Raw genomic sequence first — 19,610 nt, 5'->3', positions numbered from 1 at the left:
ATAAATTATTAAAATAAATAAATAAATAAATGATCATCTGGGCAGTGGCAATTTTAAGGGAATTTTGAGCATAATTTAAAAATGATGGCCAACACATACACTGGATTTTCAGACTTTCATCCTTCAAAATGATGGAAGGGATGTGGTTAAAATCAAGCTCAACCAATAGACTTTTTCAACCAACGTTTTGTTTTCCCAGTAGTGACATCAGAAGAGACCATATCATATGACAACATTTTACATTTAAACATTTTAATTATATATACATACATACATACATATATGTAATTAAAATTTTAAGTCATGTTTTTGTGCTTTTGAATAATCCTGCTGGCCATTGTGATGCATGCCATAATAACAGAAAATACACCTTTTGAACCGTTTGGTATTTGCCTAATTTAGGGGTTAAAGATATTTTGAAGTCATTACCAGCAATTTATAACGTCCATGACTTTTATCTAAAATGGTCTGACCAGACTACATTCCCTTATATAAATGCAGTACTGGCCAAAAGTTTCAAGGAAAAATTATGTTTTGTTTTTGAAAGCTGTATATTTATTTGAACAAAAATACAGTAAAAACAGTAATATTGTGAAATATTACACTTTGAAATAGCTGTTTTAATATAATTTAAAATGTAATTTATTCCTGTGATCCAAGCTGAATTTTCAGCATCATTACTCCAGTCTTCAGTGTCACATGATCCTTCAGAAATCACTATAATATGATGATTTTGTGCTCAATTATCATTCATTACTGGTGCTCAATTATTAATAATAGTTTCCTATTTTTATCAATGTAGAAAAACATTTTTGCATGCTTAATATTTTTGTGGAAACTGAGATACATTTTTGTCAGGATTCTTTGATGACTAGAAAGTTAAAAATAACACCATTTATTTGAAGTATAATCTTTTGTAACAAAATAAATGTCTTCACTGTAAATTTTGATCAGTATCAAATGCATCCTTGCTAAATAAAAAGTATTATTATTAGTTACATTTATTACTCATCCTAAACCTTTTAATGGTAGTGTATCATTTTACTTACACACACACACACACACACACACACGCACACGCACACACACACACACACACACACACACACACACACACACACACACACACACACACACACACGACTGGGGTAATGATGCTGAAAATTCAGCTGTGACATCACAGAAATAAATTACATTTTAAATTACATTAAAACAGAAAATTTTATATTTCACATTAGTTTTTACTGTATATTCAATCAAATAAATGCAGCCTTGCTGAGCAGAGGAGACTTCTTTAAGAAACATTAAAAAATTTGTAGTTTCCAAACTTTTAACTGGTATAAATTATACATTAACACATAAATATCCTTTTCTTTCCAAAGCGCTTGAACAAAGCACTAACTTTGAGCTCTAATCACGACTTCAGAAGTGAGAAGTAGGACATTTCCGACAGCATAACTCTGTCCCTCAGCCTCGGTTTCATTCCTGTCAAAGATTAAATATGGTGCTACCCTGACTAGGGTCTATAGGTTACAAATATGGCCAAAACGTATATAAATGCAAAAATACAAAAACATAAAAAAAAAAAAAAATGCAAATCTGATGTCAAAATCAAACCACACCCTTGCAAATAAATATTCCAACAACAATTCGGTTCTTGATTTGAAAACAGTTTATTGAAAAACATTTGAGAAAAAAAAAAACACATTTATAAAGAGCCTATGGACCTTCGGGATAAACGGGTACGGGTGACAGGAACATACAATCATAATAAAGGAAGCTTAATATCACGTGATGTGAACAGATGACCTACACATGTCATATTAAAATAGTTTATATACACCATAAACCTGGCCCCAGTTATAATGTCTCATGGCTTCTTCTAAAACTGGGCTCAATGCCAGTCGTCAGGAATCATGTGACTGCCTAGACGTGCAAATCAGGCAGATTTATGTCCGCTCCCATTCCCTGCAATAATCTAGGCATTTCATATATTGTTAATGGTGTTTTATTATAACTGTGCATGTATTTATATGAGAGCTGTGTGTGAATAGCTGGATGATCTAATACATGTACACAGTCAGATCTCAACATCACCATAAAACATGTTATGATGGGAATGTGAAGCCCAAGAAATCCATTTGTAATCAAACATTAGTGAAAAGCAGGGTTTATTTTTCAAGAGTAAAACAGTGACTACAAAAGGGATTATACAATTATTTTACCAACCAACTCAAATAACTGCTTAAACTGCAGGTCTAGGTTGAGTTCAAGTAAATGTGAAAAGACTGTGATGTTTTGCACTATAAAGCTTTAAAGCAAATTATGCCGAGATAAAAATATAAAAAAGTCAGACTAATCTAGTTTAATGGATTAATAATCAAAATGACATGATTGCCAAAAAGTACTAAACAGAAACACATAATGAAACATTTAAATCAAGCAAGAGACAAATGTGTAAATATTAAGAACTAAAAAAGCCAAGCTGATCTCTAGAAAGTACAGAGAAAAACATGTTTTTAAGAATGTGATTGTGTCACTCATTGGGATTGGGATTGGCATCAGGATACTGGGAGAGGTCAAAGGTCAGGACTTTACTGATGACGCAGTCTCCTTGCTGTGGAGACAGACAGACAGAGAGTCATGCACAGGAAATCAAGTCACTTAGTACAGTGCTTTTTAAAGAAAACTACAAGTCACTGTTAGAGTGTTTCACACTGTTCATACTGTTAGAGGGGACATAGTTTAGGATGAAATTTTCACTTTTTTAAAAAAAAGAGGCTTTTTTGCATTTAGTTTGGTTTCTGGCGTGTCTGCCGGCTCAGAAAAGCTGAAAAGAAAACGGCCATTTCCTATAGAATATACACTCACTGCCTCTTTACTATGTACAGTACACATGTTCAACTGCTGGTTAACACTCATCAGCCAATCACGTGGCAGCAACTCAATGCTTTAGGCATGTAGAGATGATGGAGACGATCTGCTGAAGCTCAAACTGAGCATCAGAATCAGGAGGAAGATTTCAGTGACTTTGAACGTGGCATGTTTGTTGTATTTCAGAAACTGCTGATCTACTGGGATTTTCACACACACCATCTCTAGGTTTACAGAGAATGGTCTGAAGAAGAGTAAATCTCCAGTGATCTGCAGGAGAAAACGCCCTGTTGAGGTCAGAGGTCAGACTGGTTCCAGTGCATAGAAAGACAACAGTAAATCAAATAAGCAGAAGAGCTCCAGCAGCAGCGCTGCACACACACACACACACACACACACACACACACACACACACACACACACACACACACACACACACACACACACACACACACACACGCAGCCTGACAGCTGACCACAGTGGACACATCTACTGATCTCTCATCAGGATAACGCGTGACAGTGAGTTCACTAAACTCGAATGATCTCCAGTGTCAGGATCTCAGTCCAGTAGATCAGCTTCGGGATGATGAGGAACAGGTGATAAATCTGCAGTAACTGCATGATACGATCATGACAATATGGACCAGAATCAGGAATGTTTCCAGTCGCTTGTTGAATCTGTGTCATGAAGAGTTACGGCAGTTCTGAAGGCAGAAGAGGGTCAGCCCGGCACTAGCCAGCTCTACCTAATAAAGTGGCCCGTGAGAGTATATCGCTGTGTGTGAGTTCATTTTTATTTTGTGAGCAGGTAAACTACAACATATGTATAATAGTTGTCAATTCAATTCAATTTTTTTTTCCATGATATTGAATATTATGAAATCTGAATGGTTTTGGGTAAATTTACAACATTTGGTGTAGTGACAAACATATTTCCCACAGAATTACCAGGTGATGAGTATCACTGCCATGATTCAATATTTTGCTCATACTGCCCATCAAGAAGCTGATTTAAAGTCACAGTACTGAAATAAAGCGTGTGTGTGTGTGTGTGTGTGTGTGTGTGTGTGTGAGAGAACCCTGACCTCTGGATAGACTCCGATCAGGGAGTCTGCCTTGGTGTAAAACTCCTCTTTCAGAGAGATCACGATCGCCTGGAAGTTCTGCACTGACTGATCCTTGATGTAGTTTGCAACCTACACAACACATGCAAACAACAACTCAGTGCATGTCAATCTCAGAGACAGTTTTTAGGTTATGAAAACCAGGAGCATTCATGTTGTTGTTCATGTAATAGTAATCCTGTCACAATCAGGAAATTTGGGCTGTCAATTCACAAAAAAATCTGTAATCTCAACGTTGCTTCTAATGTTATTTAACATGCAAGATTTACACATAAACCTTAAAGGGATAGTTCACCCAAAAATGAAAATGATGTCATCGTTTACTCACTCTCGTGTCGTTACAAGTCTGTATCGCTGACTTCCTTTTGTGGAACAAACTGTTTGGTTATAAATATTCTTTAAGATATCATCTTTTTAGTTACCCAAAAAATCCTGAGTGGGAAAAAAAACCTTTTCCTTAAAATACCTTCTTTCCGTTTTCACATAAAAACATCATATAGGGTTGTGAGTAACAGATGACAATCTCTTCAAGAACGAGTCATTTATCTACATAAACTTAGAATCCTACAGTAAAGCAGTGGTTCCCAAACGTGTCCTGCCAGCTCCCAGTGTGAAGGCTTTTCCTGCATTGAAAATGTTATGGCAGCCGCCAATATTAATCTTAATATATTAATCGGCAATATTAATCTTTGTTCTATTTACAGTTTTTTTTTGCAGTGTTGAGATTTGTATGATATCAGACACATCTGATCTGAACTCAATGGCCAATCAGATGCGTTTAAGTTAGCCAGAACAACAGGAGATTCTGTTCAGTGCGAGTTTTGCACACTCACAAATCCTTTCATTATAGCTAACAAAGTATAAGCAGAATGTCAATAAGAGATTCATTTTACAGCCTCATTGATTATAATGGGAGTTTTCGTGGGTGCAGTTTTGTGTATCTCACGTTGTAATTGATTATAATGGCAGCGAGCTTTGCTCACTTTCTGTATATAATGTATATTTTTCATGTGGCTAACTACACATTGCAAAGCTTCTGGATTGATAACTATATTTAAATGCGTGATTGAATCCGATTGACAGTGATACAGTGGTGGACGAAGTACACAAATCAAGTACCTGAATAACAGTACAGATACTTATTGCTTATTAATTATTGCTCCAGTAAAAGTGCAAAAGTACTTGATTAGAGCAGCCTTTCTCAAACTTTTTTCAGTCAGGGCACCTTTTAAAAGTGCATAAAATCTCAAGGCACCCCAGTGTAAAATATAATTTAAAAACACTGCACAACCCAAATGTAAATGCAAATGTCCTGTTTATTTAGACTGAACAGTAATGAACAGAGCATAATACAAACTGTAAATACCTATAACAAGAATAACAACTTTATAGCACCTTTAAAAACACAGGTTTGCAAAGTAATTCACAAAATAATTAACGAGCACAAAATAGTGGAGTACGCAGTGTGAGCTCCTGCAGTGAAAGAACAGTACAATTTGTCCTAAACATGACACAAGATTATTAAGCGCTTCAAAATAACTGGTAAGATAGTTAACAAGTTTAAAGCAGCTTGCCCTGTCAGATGCTGGGACAGATAGCCTACTGTTAGTGACTGAAAGATAAATACTGGCGCTGTTTAATGCGTTTGAGACGTGGTGCTTTCCTCCGTGCTTAACTTACATTTCACTGGTATATTCTCCATCTGTAAATGCTCAAACAAATCAAACAAATATGTCCATTTCACTGTCAGGAGAGGACGAGCTTCTGCAAATGTATCTCCGCTAAAATTCAAGCTTCCGTGAATGAGCGACGCCGCGAGCACGCGCGCCTAACAGACGAGCACAATAGAAGAGTAGCGCAATAATTCTGACTAAAACACATATTACTAAAATATTTGTTGTTGGAGACAATAAATGTGCCATATCTGGAATTTTAAACCTACAAGTATATTTTTATGAAAGTGACCATTATAATGGGGTAATCAAATGCAGGCCAATATAATTAGTTTGTGGTTTTTTATTTATTTTCATTTTTAGTTTAGCCTTTAGTCATTTTTAAAAACAAAAGCATTATTTTTGTTTTTAGTTTGTAATGTTACAAAGTTAGAATGTAATGTGATTTTAACCACCTTTTTGCACATAATATATTGCATAGCCTACATTACATTCCCTATTTGTTTCCATATCCTTCAATATCATTGTTTGGATATCATTGAGCAGGATGTGAAATAACTTTTTTTTTAAATAAATACATTTTCTTTATCCAAATAGAAAAAAGTAGAAAGTACCGAGATATATATCGTATATCGCCATTTAACCAAAAAATACCGAGATATGATTTTTTGGCCATATCGCCCAGCCCTAACACACACCCACATACACACACACCCACAATAATCCACAACGAGAGAGGGAGAAAGATCTACATGCGCGCTCACACAAGCCGGGGGTGGGGGTGACCACAATCAATGAGAGACGTGAGCCTGGTGAGACGCACACAGCCGCCCTATCCTGGCCGGGATGGATGAGAGGCAGACACGTGCTCCTGGTCCACAGTCCTCAGTCGCTCCCTGTACTTGTTCTTGATGTACGTCAGGCTTGAAAAGCTCAGTTCGCACAGATAAGTTGTGGAGAAGGGTAGCAAAATAGCAACAGCGCTAATTGAAGCCACTGGATACTCTTTTTTCACTGAAATCCAAAACCTGTCCAATTCCATGTCACCAAATCTCATTTTCAATGTGCGGTCTTCCCTGATCTCCATCAGTTGCTCCTGTGTTGGCAGTGGCCAGTCCTTTGCGCTCTCCAGCGCGCTTGAACTCCAAGGATCAAGGACCCAGTCAAACTGTGCAAAAGACTCCGATGGAAATAATGATTAAATCGCTCAGATTTCAGGTGCTGGGTTATGAGATCAGAAAGTGTACTGCTGTTTACATGCACATTGCACAGGGGCCACAAAGGAACGCCAGAGTGTGAGCTTAGATCTGAAGCCACGCAGTTTGTCAGACGAGGAGAGGAGGTTTTCTTCTTTGCCTTGCATTTTAATGTTCAGCTCATTGAGGTGCTTAAAGATGTCAGCCAAATACGCGAGTTTTAGGCACCATTGCTCATCTGCGAGCAGCTCTGCATATGCAGATTTCTCTTCTGTCAAGAAGACTCTGAGTTCTTCTCTTAACTCGCACAATCGGCCCAAAACCTTCCCCCGTGACAGCCAGCGGACTGCCGTGTGTAGCAACAAGCTCTGATGCTCTGCCCCCATTTCCTCGCACAGAATCGAAAACAGACGGCTCTTTAACGGGCGCGCCTTTATGAAATTAACAATGTCCACTGCTCTGTCAAGCACGTCCGAAAGTTCTGTTGTTTGCAGCAAGTGCCTCTCTGTGAAGGAAGCAGTGGGTTGTTCGGATGTCAGGGTTTTGCTGCTTTGCCCTGATAATGAAACCTTTGGCACAGCCCGTCATTGCAGCTGCACCATCAGTACAGATACTAATACAGTTCTTCCAACTCAATCCTCCCTTTTCAAGATACTCAGTTGTCACACGATAAATTTCTTCTCATGTTGTTTTGTTTGGCAGCGGTTTGCAAAATAAAAAATTCTCTCTAATACGGTCCCCATCCACAAACCGAACATTTGCCAAGAGCTGAGCGTGCCCACTCACGTCCGTTGACTCAAGTTGTAAAGAAAAATGTCCACTTGTGTTGATTTTCCCCAAAACGACATCTTCAATGTCCACAGACATGTCAATGATTCGCCTCCCTATTGTACAATCCGACAGCGGGACCTTTGAAATATCTTTTGCAGCTTGAGGCCCTAGCATTTTGTTCACTATTGCTGTACATGCTGGCATAATTACAGTTTCTGCAATAGTGTGAGGCGTCTTTGTTTTAGCTACTATTTCAGCTACAAGGTAGCTAGCTTCCAGTGCCCTCTCCGAGACTTTAGCGGATTTAATCATCATTTGTTCTTGACGGCTTTGTTGACTTTTCATTCTAACAAAATATTCAGGATCCTTGTCAGCAAGTGATGGATGATTGGTGGTCAGGTGTCTTTTAAGTTTCCTCGGAACCATCCCTTGGTTTGACCGTTTCATCCCACATATAGACACAAAGGGAGAGGGCATGTTGCATCCACAGTACTGATGAAGCCAAATTTTAGGTAACTGTCGTTGTATGTTCTCTTTTTAGCCTTGTCTAACGTTACCTTTGCGACCTTTGGTGCCGACTCAGAGCTGGTGGAGGAAGTAGTAGGCTGAGGCTCCATTTCACAGTAAAAACTGTCCGGTTCTTATGGGGCTTTTCTTTTTAAAAAACGATCCATGATGCTGTTGCTTGTTTCTTGCTCTTTGTGAAATCAAATGTATTTTCGCAGTTAAATGATAAAACAATGTCGCCACGGCTCGTGCAGATGGGGGGGGGGGGGGGTGTTTTGGGCTTTGGGTGCTCGAGCCCCTGCCCTATTTCAAAATTAATCAAAAGGAAATGGAAATATTTTAAACTAGTCGTGGGCAGTGACAACATATGTGTTGGCTTTGTTGAGTGGAAGTCCGGCGCGCTGCTAGAGACTCTGTACTGTTGTAGCCATTAAATAAGCACATTTAGTTTCATATTTATTACACTATTATAATGTTATTTTTTTCCATCTATGTTGATTATGAAAGTGAACAGAGTAGACAGGAGGATGCGCAATATCGGGAGACATGGAGTGGTTCAGGCATGATTTTGACCACTTCATTATGTTTTGTAGAAAGCCTTTCTTTAAAGTGAATTTCGTTTTGTATAAATTGTATCTTAATTTTTAATAAATGTTTCATCAACCAATTGCCTGGATTTAATAAATAAGAAGCAAATATAGCAGACAATATAATCATGACATGGAGGCGCCGGCGAGCCGCATTCACCATAGCACGTGAACTGGAGCATCTCATCATAAAATTAAATAAATTCTCGGCACGCTTGTCACCGAATTTACAAATTCACATCTCGCTTGTTGCACGCACACATATGTCGAAATAACATTATTAATAATAATGAATCTTTAAGAATATTTGATTGAATGCTGAATGTTGTGCTTGTTCAATTTAATAAAATTAAAACTATCACTGTGATAATTAAAATAATTGAATATTAAATATTAAGTGGCCAATTTTTGCACATTTACTAATAGTATTTATATAATATATATTTATATCTAAGCTCTAGTCTGGTTTACTATCTTTGTGGGGACTCTCCATAGACTTAATGGTTTTTATACTGTACAAACTGTATATTCTCTTCCCTCACACTAACCCTACCCATCACACACAACTGTCTGCATTTTTACATTTAAAAAAAAAAAACTAATTCTGTATGATTAATAAGCTTGTTTACCCATGGGGACCTCTATTTAGGTCCCCACTGTGACACATGTCCCCATGATTCTGTGTGAATTCAGTTTGAAGTCCCCACTGGGATAGAAAAACATGAACACACACACACACGTCCCACCCACTTTTCAAAACAAACTTACACCACTGATCATGTGCTTCTCTTAAAACAGGCACGGAGATTCATGAGAAATAGCGTTGTGGATAAATCAGCATGATCAAAAACTTGCGCGGTCATATTTTTCCTTAAAATAACTAGTCAATAATGTGATTAAAGGGAGCAATTTGATTACACAATTTCAGATAGACCGCCGGGCAGGCCGGTTATGCATTTTGGTAGCCCGACTGGAAAACAATAGCCCCGGGACTAATGTTCCCTCTAATTTTTTTTTTGCTGAGCCAAACTTTTTTCTATTGGACATTTTTCGCCACCTGAGCAAAAATATTCTTTATACCTGACCTGTACAGCACACGTAAAAACACAATGGTTTCAACATTCAGTTGCAACTTTTAACTTGAATGTGCCATTTTCTTTGACCCTTGATGTAACTTATTGGTATTAAATCATATTTTTGAAAAACAAGCAGTTAAGAAGTCACTAAATGAAACACATTTTAGGGTTACCTGATATTTTTTTAACAGTGCTGTCAACTGTACAGTCTTTACCAAGAAATCCTATGAAAAATAATTTACAAAATCTTCTGCAGGACAGTTCAATTCTTTACAATAATAGAATATAGTATGAAAGAAAAGTAAGCTGTTACACTGAGATGGTTTGGGAAAAACATAAAGTGTTTTTGTAGTCAATTAATTGCGTACAGGAAGCATTAAACCAGCAAAGTTAAATGATTGTTTATTTCTTATGAATTTCCAATATTTTCTTTAGCAGTGGGGTTTCAAACTTTTTAATGGCAATGAGCCCTAAACCATACCCTTGTGAGATTCTTTATTTAGGCTTATAATATAATAAAATATAGGCCTAATATAATATAATATAAAAAAAAAAAACGAATTGAAGTATTTGAAGTGATATAATATATCACTTTAAATGCTTCAATTTGTTTATATTATATTATTATAATATGAAAAACTGAAGAATTTAAATAGATCTAATAGCTAAATATTTTCAAGAAAAGTGAATATGTGAACTCTTTTATAGTAATCTAACCATGCCTGAAACTCTCCCACACACAAAGACATCTATTTACATCTATGTCTTTGCGTTTCTCGTTGCCTCTCGTATTGAGCTATTTGCTCCGCAACACAAGACTCACTGCCAATCACACGTGCTCACATCATTCTCTTTCTATGAAACCTGTAAACTGCATTCACCAGTTTTCACTCTATAGCGGTTGACCAGAGCACTGAAATTATTTCTCACTTAAACTACAATCAAATGGATTTCCCCACACATTTCGCGTCAGTCCTCTGCGTGGCCTTTTAATCTTTTCTGCGCGGCCGCGGCTTCAGAAGTGCGCGGCCGCGGAACATTGCCCGGGACGTCGGGCTAGCGATTTTGCGAGCCCTGTGGTGCAAACAGAAACAACTCTACTACTACAGAGAAATTTCCCATCGGCGCATTATTTGAGCAGACTTGGCTTTTCTGATGAGCATGAGCCGTCCATGAGGGGAGCGTTGGCATGGGCGAGAGCGTCAAACTGAACACTGAGGGGCATTGCGGCTGTTTTTCTCTTTTGGCCAAGAACCGAAAATGCAATTTTCGGCAGCCAAAATTTCGGTGCATCCCTAATGGATAGGGTTCTTCGTACTGTGTGTGGATGACCAGTTTTGACACAGGAAAAACCCTGGTGTTGTGTGCCTCAAAATATTAGCTTCTGACTATATAAAGCTGAACAAGTTAAGCTGCTACTTAGGCTTCTCTTTGTGTTTATGATTTGAAGTCTCTGTTACAGTTGAGAAGTTGTAATACTGTATCAATTACAATGTTTCAAATAAATACTATAGGATTTATGTCTAAAAAGTATCTTTATGTGAGTGAGTGTAGGTGGGGGGCTTGCAAATATCTTTCTCTACAAAAGGGGGCCTGGCAGAAAAAGTTAGAAAACCGCTGAACGAAAGTATGTTGTTCCATGCATCACCTGGTGGATAATATTAAGTGTAGCACAACAACATTTCTATTCTAAGATGTTAAATGTTCATCATGTTGCAGTTTAAATTGCAGAAGCAATATGACAAAATGATCACAGTGACAAAACTGCGTGGCCCTCACCTGTGTGAGGTCCCATAATGACTGTGTGACTTATTAGAAGTAGGTTTTGTAATAAACTCTTGTGAGAAACAAACCTTGCCAATGTTTGTATTGTCCAGTGCTGCATCGATCTCATCCAGCACAAAGAAGGGAGCCGGCTTATAGCTGTAGAAGTGGAGAAACTGGTCAGTCACACACTGATGAATGCTGGGATCTGACATGAAGGGAATAAACTTCTGCATACCTGTGAATGGCAAACAGCAGTGCTAGAGCAGCCACAGTCTTCTCTCCTCCAGACAGGTTGTCCATGGGCCTGAAACGTTTGCCTGGGGCCACACAGTTATAGTTGATACCATCCAGGTATGGCTCCTCGGGGTTCTCAGGCCCCAGAAAAGCCTAGCAAAACACACACACACACACACACACACACGTGGAAAGATTTGTCTTGGTGTTTAGGAGAGGATTAGAGCTGCACTGACTAATTAAGAAAATTCAAGCATAACCTCGACAAGCCCTACAAAATTGGACAGAGCAAGCTGCAAGATTATGAAAAATGCACGATTACAAAACCACACAAGCACTATACACTTCATGGGTTGTAAGCATATTAGGGGTGTAACGATACACAAAACTGACGGTTCGGTTCTTCCCACGGTTCTGACGTCTCGGTTCGGTGGGGTTTAGAGAGTTAAAATTGCTGTTTTTTAAGAAAACAGTGGTTTAATGAAAAAATTGTGTCTTTGTCTTTAAATCAATTACTATTAAACGTTTCGCAAGGATTAAAAAAAAAAGATCTGCTAATGCTGTAAACTATATAAGGAGCCTGCACATTACTATAACATTAAAGGTTAACAACAGAGCCTAGACTTTGTCTAAATTCAGATGCTATTTATTTTTTAGATATAATAATCAACACCCACCACATTGTATGAAAACATGTAAACTGAACATCAGGCAGTTTTTGCACTAACTTATGTTTTACTCTAATTCGTTATTGAAATATAATAATTTACACAGTTGCTGTCATTTTCATGAAAGGTATTTTAAACATACATTAAATAATCAAGATATCATATGAATCAATGTCATTTGAATAAATTAGAATTAGAGTAGAGATGCGCGGATGGGCTATTATTTCATCCGCATCACAAGACTCATCATCCGTCCGCCATGTCAACAGAGCTCCTAAGTAACTTAGATATAGCCTACCAGAAAATATTAGGGATGTCCCGATAACGTTTTTTCTGAACCGATCCAATCCGATACCAAAAATTCTTAGTATCGGCCGATACCGATCCGACGCCAGCGCAGTTTTTTTTTTTTATCCAGTAGAATTTCTATAACTCTGTGTGTTGAACTGATAATCACTCTTTTGTGTGTTAAACACAATCTACTTAATACAGACAACTTCATTATAAAGAAGAAAAAAATATATATGATCATAACCTATGACAAAAAATTTATTATAAACTAGATTAGTGGATAACTCAGTAAAATGTAGTCTAGAAAAACAATAATTGTATAAAATCTGAACATTTAGTGAAAAAAAAAACATTTAGTGGGGAACAAAGAGACAATAAGTGTAGCACTAAATCTGGTAAAACGTTACACATTGATCTTTGTATTGTTGTAAAATACATTCATGAAAAAAAAGATAAAAATCAGAAAGATCAATTATAATATATATATAGTCTACTATAAAATAAAGACATTTTTTAAATGTATAGCACAGCTGTTTGAGGCAGCAACATATGATAGATAGGACAGAACAGAACAAAAAAGGCTATTAATAATCTTTCATTGCGCAAAAGTATTATATGATTATGAAAGACTCCATACAGTGCGGCACACAGCGCTTATGCGCATCCCGAGCGCAGAATGATGCGCTTGAAGCAACACAGAGTCACAGCACACAGCTCTTCGAGTCCGCATTGAAAAGTTCAAAGCACAAAGGAAAGGTATATCGATGCGCATAGTGTATTATACAGTATCTATTAGGGCTGTGTATCACCAACAATGTCACGATACGATACGCATCACAATACTAAAGCCACGATACGATACGTATCACAATATGGATCAATTTGGAATTGATCAAGATGGGCGTGGCCAAGAGCTATTTATTGGGCGCCCCGTCATGAGAGTTCTTTAGGTTAAAACGAATGAAGCGAACTAACCAAGCACAAGCACGGCAGCTTACGCAATACTCGTTCCCTCCTCTCAGGGAACCGAGGTTACGTTAGTAACCGAGTCGTTCCCTTTCGAGAGGTCTCTCCTATTGCGTAAGTAGCTTACGCTATGGGAACACCATGCAAAACACCGTGCATGCTGAACTTCGCCTTATGATAGCCAGAGGCAGGTGCCTGAGCTGAAAAGCAAAGTTAGCATCCAACTAGCCGGCAGAGGCGAGCTTTATATGTGGGAAAAAATACAGAGCGGCTAGAAGGCGCTCAGTGTGACACAAGCACATACATAATCTAGATACGAACTCGTAGTTCAACTAGTATCATGCTGATAGTACATTGGAATGCAATGTCGGGACCTGTAGGTTGTAGAACCTGATAAATGTGGACGGTGAGGCCCAGCCTGCCGCCGCACAAATATCCTCGATCGGTATCCCGCTCGACCATGCCCAGGAAGAGGCCAAACTCCTGGTGGAGTGTGCTTTGACTCCCCAGGGGCATTGAAGTCCCTTAGCTTCATAAGCCAGTGCTATAGCCTCAACTATCCAGTGAGAGATTCTCTGCTTTGAAACGGCGGAACCTTTCGTACTGGTGGAGATAGGCGCGTCGAGAAATGGCGCCTTATCCGCGTCCTTCATCTCCGTCAGAGTTAACCACAGATGGCGCTCGAGAACAGTCAAATTAGCCATGGCACGGCCAATAGACTGGGCGGTGGCCTTCGTGGCTCGCAGAGCTATATCAGTTGCGCTGCGTAGGTCCCTGAAGGCTTCGGGTTCGGGGCCAGACTCGTCCATAGAGCGGAGAAGTTTGGCTTGGAACACTTGAAGTACCGCCATTGAGTGAAGCGCTGATGCAGCTTGGCCGGCGGCGGCGTAGGCGCGACCGGCGAGAGCAGAAGTAGTGCGGCAGGGCTTCGAGGGGTGGGAAGCTTTGGCTTTCCATCCGGTGGTGGAGGGCGGGCAGAGATGATTGGCCACGGCCTCCTCAAGGGGCAGTGTTCCCTCGTAGCCTCTTTCCTTCGCGCCGTCCACAGAGGAGAGCAAAGAAGAAAAAGAAGGCTTTAAGCGCGCAGAGTGGGGGGCTTTCCACGACTTGGTGAGTTCGTCGTTAACTTCCGGGAAGAAGGGAGAAGGCCTTTGCCGAGGGGCCTGCTGGCGCCCCTGCAGAAACCACTCATCCAATCAGCTCCGGGTTGGTTCTTCGGGAGAAGACCAATCGAGCCCGAGGTTTTCCACGGCCTTAGAGAGGACACGGATAATCTCGGTATCCATGGTGGAGCCCCCGCTCGTGCTAGCTAGCGTCGACGGGGCGGGGTCGAGAGTGGAGCCTGCCCAGTCGTCCGATGCAGCGTCGATGGACAAGCTGTCATCTATTCCCCCATCGTCCTTGGACGCGCCGAAAGTCACAAGGCCCACCGCTCTGCTAGAGGGGTGTAGGTCCGGCTGGGTGAACTGAACCGGCGGTGGGGAAGGTAAGAGCGGCGGTGAAGCACGCGGAGACTGGCTCGGCGTGACGTCACTGAGCTCAGGTTCAGGAAGCCTCTGTGAGCGGCGCTTTTTCTTGCGCGGCTCAAACAGAGGGGTGGCGGCGATGGGCTCGCTCACGGCGAAAGCGGCGAGGCGAGCCCGCAGTGCGGAGAGACCCAGGTCATCACATTCCGGGCATCCGCCCTTGGTCAAAGCAGCTTCTGCGTGGTCCCGGCCCAGGCAGCGAGCGCAGATGATGTGACGATCCCCGTCCGGGAGAAGGTCTCTGCACGGCGCGCAGGAAGGCATTTGAAACAACGCCTCAGAAATTAGCTCTTTTACAAGTGTTGCAGGGCGAACAGATGTAAAGATACTTGCGTGTGTGGCACGCCGGATGGCTCAGTAGGATGGCGTTTGAAGGCGGCTGAAGTTGACGACGTCCTCGTAGCAATCCCGCTGGTATGCTTTTCGACGGCGGCGAAGGCTTCAATAATCCGGAGGATCCAGCGAAGGTGTTCGCTGAAGGAGATTAAATCTAAAGAACTCTCATGACGGGGCGCCCAATAAATAGCTCTTGGCCACGCCCATCTCGACGGTCTCTGACGCGCGCGGGCGCGAAGCGCGCTCATTGGTCGCACATTCAGAGTCGCCCCGTCATTGGTTCGAGCAAGTTACCGAGCTTCCTTCGTTCATTGCTGTTAGCTGTGCAGCTGCAATGCGTTTTACATAAAGACTTCAGTATTCTCGAGAAAAGGAGTTTTCCCATAGCGTAAGCTACTTACGCAATAGGAGAGACCTCTCGAAAGGGAACTATTTAGTTTTTGTCATTAAAAAACAATGAGAGTTAAATTAAATAAGTGTTGGAATGTGCACCAAACACAGTAATTTCTTTATATTATGTTGAAATCATTTTAAACAAATAAATACAATAGAATAAAGAGAGCCTACCAATAAAGAGAAAAGTTTATGAATAGGTCTAGCACTAGTATTAAGAACTTAATAAAGTAACTAAACGTAAAATGACATTGGGTAGTATTTTAGTCCTGACTAAATTAAATACATCGACTATAAATCCAGATTCATTATAATTAAAGCTATCTTTTGTTGTTTTGACAACAATATTAATGACAGACACGTATGGCTGCTGTCACTTTAAGAGCTAGTGCACGGATCCTGTTTTCATTATACTGTCACATCACATGCATTTTATGCTTATTTAAAGGATAATTCCGGTATTTAACACTTTGAGTCTATTTTGTAGTTTGTTTTGGATGAACTAGAGTGGTGGACTTAGAAATGTTGACGATGGGTCCTGTCTCGACTTTTTGACTATTTTAGGATCGCCTCTGACCGCTTCAGAGTGGATGTCTATGCCTTAATGTTCGTTTTCAAAACTGTGCAACTCACCGAGTGGTTAGTGGTGTTCGTTGATAATTAAAAACAAATATATCGGCGCAATGTATGCTTTCAATCCGTGTTATTTGCTATAGTGGAACTATTTTTCGGATACCTCACAACCGCGTATAAACTTCCGCTCGATATTTGAATCTGAAGCGTAAGCACACTCCCGACCACTTGATGGCGACAACAAGGACGCTGGACGGTGTCTAGGCACCGTAAAAAAAGTCACAGTCGAATATGGCAAGAATTTGTGCGGTCAGAAACTCCTCCAGAATCCACCTTTCATAATCCATTTTAGATGTAAGGATTTTTTGTTTGTTTATTTCGCTACTCCGGGAGCACAGTTGCTCTGCTCCCGCTAGCCTTCTGAGAGACGGAGAACCGAGCGAAAAGACTACAACCAAATGTAAACAGACCCCTTTCCGTTTCCGGTAGCGCAGTAATATCAACGAGCACTGAGTCCTTCAGCAAACATCAATGTGATTTTAAAAAATGGCAAATAAAACACGACAGAAACTGTATTTCGCTACGCTACTTGTTTTGGAACATCAACGAACACCACTGACCACTCGGTGAGTTGCACAGTTTTGTAAATGAACGTTAAGGGTTGTTTTAAGGACATGTTTGAGCATGCCCATAGACATCCACTCTGAAGCGGTCAGAGGCGATCCTAAAACAGTCAAAAAGTCGAGACAGGACCCATTGTCAAAATTTCTAAGTCCACCACTCTAGTTCATTCAAAACAAACTACAAAATAGACTCAAAGTGTTAAATACCGGAATGATCCTTTAAGATATAACCGACTGTGTTGGATACTCACCAAGACCGACATTTTTTTACATCATTTTGCTTGTTTTTGGCTGTAAAAGCGATATAATCCGTGAAAAATAACTTTTGTTACTCACAGGCTGTTTGTGAGACGGCTTTACTCTATGTAAGCATGCAGAGAAAACCATCTCTCAGAGAGCGTGCGAGTACTGAATAGTCTAAAATCGCTTGAATGCTTAGCGTAGTAAGACTTAAAAAGACGAGCGATTGGTAAACTTAAGTGACAATGCAATGCTCGCCCGAATATGCAAGTGAATATTCCGTCATGTCCTAACTCCTAAAAGCGAGAGTGTATCACCGCCTTCAGCGCGTTTGACGCTTGCCTTGAGCAACCCATTTTGAGAGACAGAGAGACAGAAGACGCGGCACAGCTGGACACTCAATCAATGTTTGAGGGAATTTCCCGCATTATAAGTGGGAGACCTGCGGGAATGATTAGAATAATGCGTAATACTCGCAATCCCGTGCTGAAATTCAAGCTCTGAATTGGCTACATTCAAAAGCACGACAGTATCGATACAGCAGTTACTGTATCGATACGCGCATCGTCAGGAGTTCATGACGATGTATCGTCGTATCGATATTCTGAGCACAGCCCTAGTATCTATCTATGCAATCGTTTATTGAGCCTTTTCTTTTAACAGTTTTAAATTTCAGTTACTGTGCGCGTGAAGAGGAATTATAGTGCTCTCCAGTGTTGTGTGATCTAACAAACACACGGTAGAAACGAACATGATTAAGTTACAGCAATACAGTCCAGCAAGATAGTCATTTTATGCGAAACCATAGACCTTTATCTACAGATCAAGTATAATAATAGTAACATTGAATCATCTTGGAGAGAATTTCATCGTTGACTGTCGTAACCGAACGCGACGCATTCCATTTTTGCTGAATGGAGAATGACTGACAGCCGTAGCGGAGGGAAAAGTTTACGTGAACTGGAATTTAATTACTTAAATATTTAATTCTATTTCAAATTATACTATAGTATGGCTTCATATAGTATACCTTCCCCCTCAACCCCCCCCCCCCCCCCCCCCTCTAAACATTTTCTCATCTAATCTACACGATTCACGTAGGTCACCTATTTTGGTTTCAAAACGGCGAATTTCGCTGAAAGGTGAGTGATTTTCATGTATGAGAGAACAATGTTACCAAACCTCTGTGAAAGTGACCAATAGAAACAGGCCTTTCATTCTAGTGCACAGACAGAGCCCACTGAGATTCAGCTTCACTTGCATTCAAAACGTTTCAACTCGCAAGCAAGTCCCGCAAACAATAACAACAAAACAGAGTGCACATTTCTTTTGAAAGTTGTGATGGTTATTTTAAGGCCCCATATACTGGTGTGGCGTCATATGAAGTTTGTTTTGTGAGTTAGAAATGGCATGCTAAAGTGAACCGGTAAACGCCTCTAAACTACCATTGGTGCGTGCCTTTTTAATGTGGAAACTTTCTGTGCTTCATTTCTTCTGATCAGTCCAGTGAGGTCGGGCATCCGTGTGTAAAAACAAATTTTTTTTTTCCGTTTAATACTGTAAAGCTGATCACTATAAAGAGATGCACTGTATAAAGTGGTGTATAGATAAACGTGACTTGCCTAGAGTGCCGAACTGGTACAAACATATCTATGTTTTTCCGTTTCTTTTTTACCCCCAAGCGAAAAACGAAAAAGCAGTTCGCCGTGAGTTTATCGTGAGCGATGCATCACTGTATAAGTACCTGGGCACTGCTGTTGCGGGACAGAGCTTTATAGATCTCATCGATGTTGGTGGCCACAGACTCGAAGCAGGCATTGAAGCGGTCAAACCTCTCCTTCTTTATCTGTTCAAACGCCTGCTTGGCTTTCTTCGCCCTCTTCCTGGCAGCTTCAAACTCTATGAACAAATAAACAAACAAACATAAAAAAAGTTAAATGCAATTTTGAGTGATCTGCAAAAACAGACAAGCTGAGTGATACAAACAGTGTTGAAAAGAACTATGACGCTTCTGAAAGTTTATAAAGAGATCGTAAAGAAACTGTACTGCCCTCCACAGGCACAGTGTATCAGTGCAATGCCAGTCACAAAAAGTTACATTTTGACTGTGCTCTCTGCAGATGTTCATTTTGTACAAGCGGTTTTTGATTGTGGTATACAGCAACAATTTCAAGTCATGAGT

General features: G+C 40.1%; 1 protein-coding gene across 1 annotated transcript in view; it reads right to left on the bottom strand.

The window, feature by feature from the left end:
* Positions 1–1,657: 1,657 nt before the first annotated feature.
* LOC143733397 (structural maintenance of chromosomes protein 1A) overlaps positions 1,658–19,610 on the bottom strand; it is a 44,357-nt gene continuing 26,404 nt past the window's right edge. The window contains exons 22-26 of the mRNA XM_077225104.1: positions 19,173–19,327; positions 11,814–11,965; positions 11,665–11,734; positions 3,963–4,073; positions 1,658–2,617 (exon numbers count right to left, since the gene is read on the bottom strand). Coding sequence (XP_077081219.1) covers positions 2,537–2,617; positions 3,963–4,073; positions 11,665–11,734; positions 11,814–11,965; positions 19,173–19,327 — 569 coding nt within the window. The 3' untranslated portion in view covers positions 1,658–2,536. The remainder of the gene's footprint in view (positions 2,618–3,962; positions 4,074–11,664; positions 11,735–11,813; positions 11,966–19,172; positions 19,328–19,610) is intronic.

The sequence above is a fragment of the Siphateles boraxobius genome, unplaced genomic scaffold, assembly GCF_051911475.1.
Source record: "Siphateles boraxobius isolate OS27281-9 unplaced genomic scaffold, OSU_SipBor_1 99, whole genome shotgun sequence".
Taxonomy (NCBI): domain Eukaryota; kingdom Metazoa; phylum Chordata; class Actinopteri; order Cypriniformes; family Leuciscidae; genus Siphateles; species Siphateles boraxobius.
This window is presented reverse-complemented; position numbering and strand designations above follow the sequence as displayed.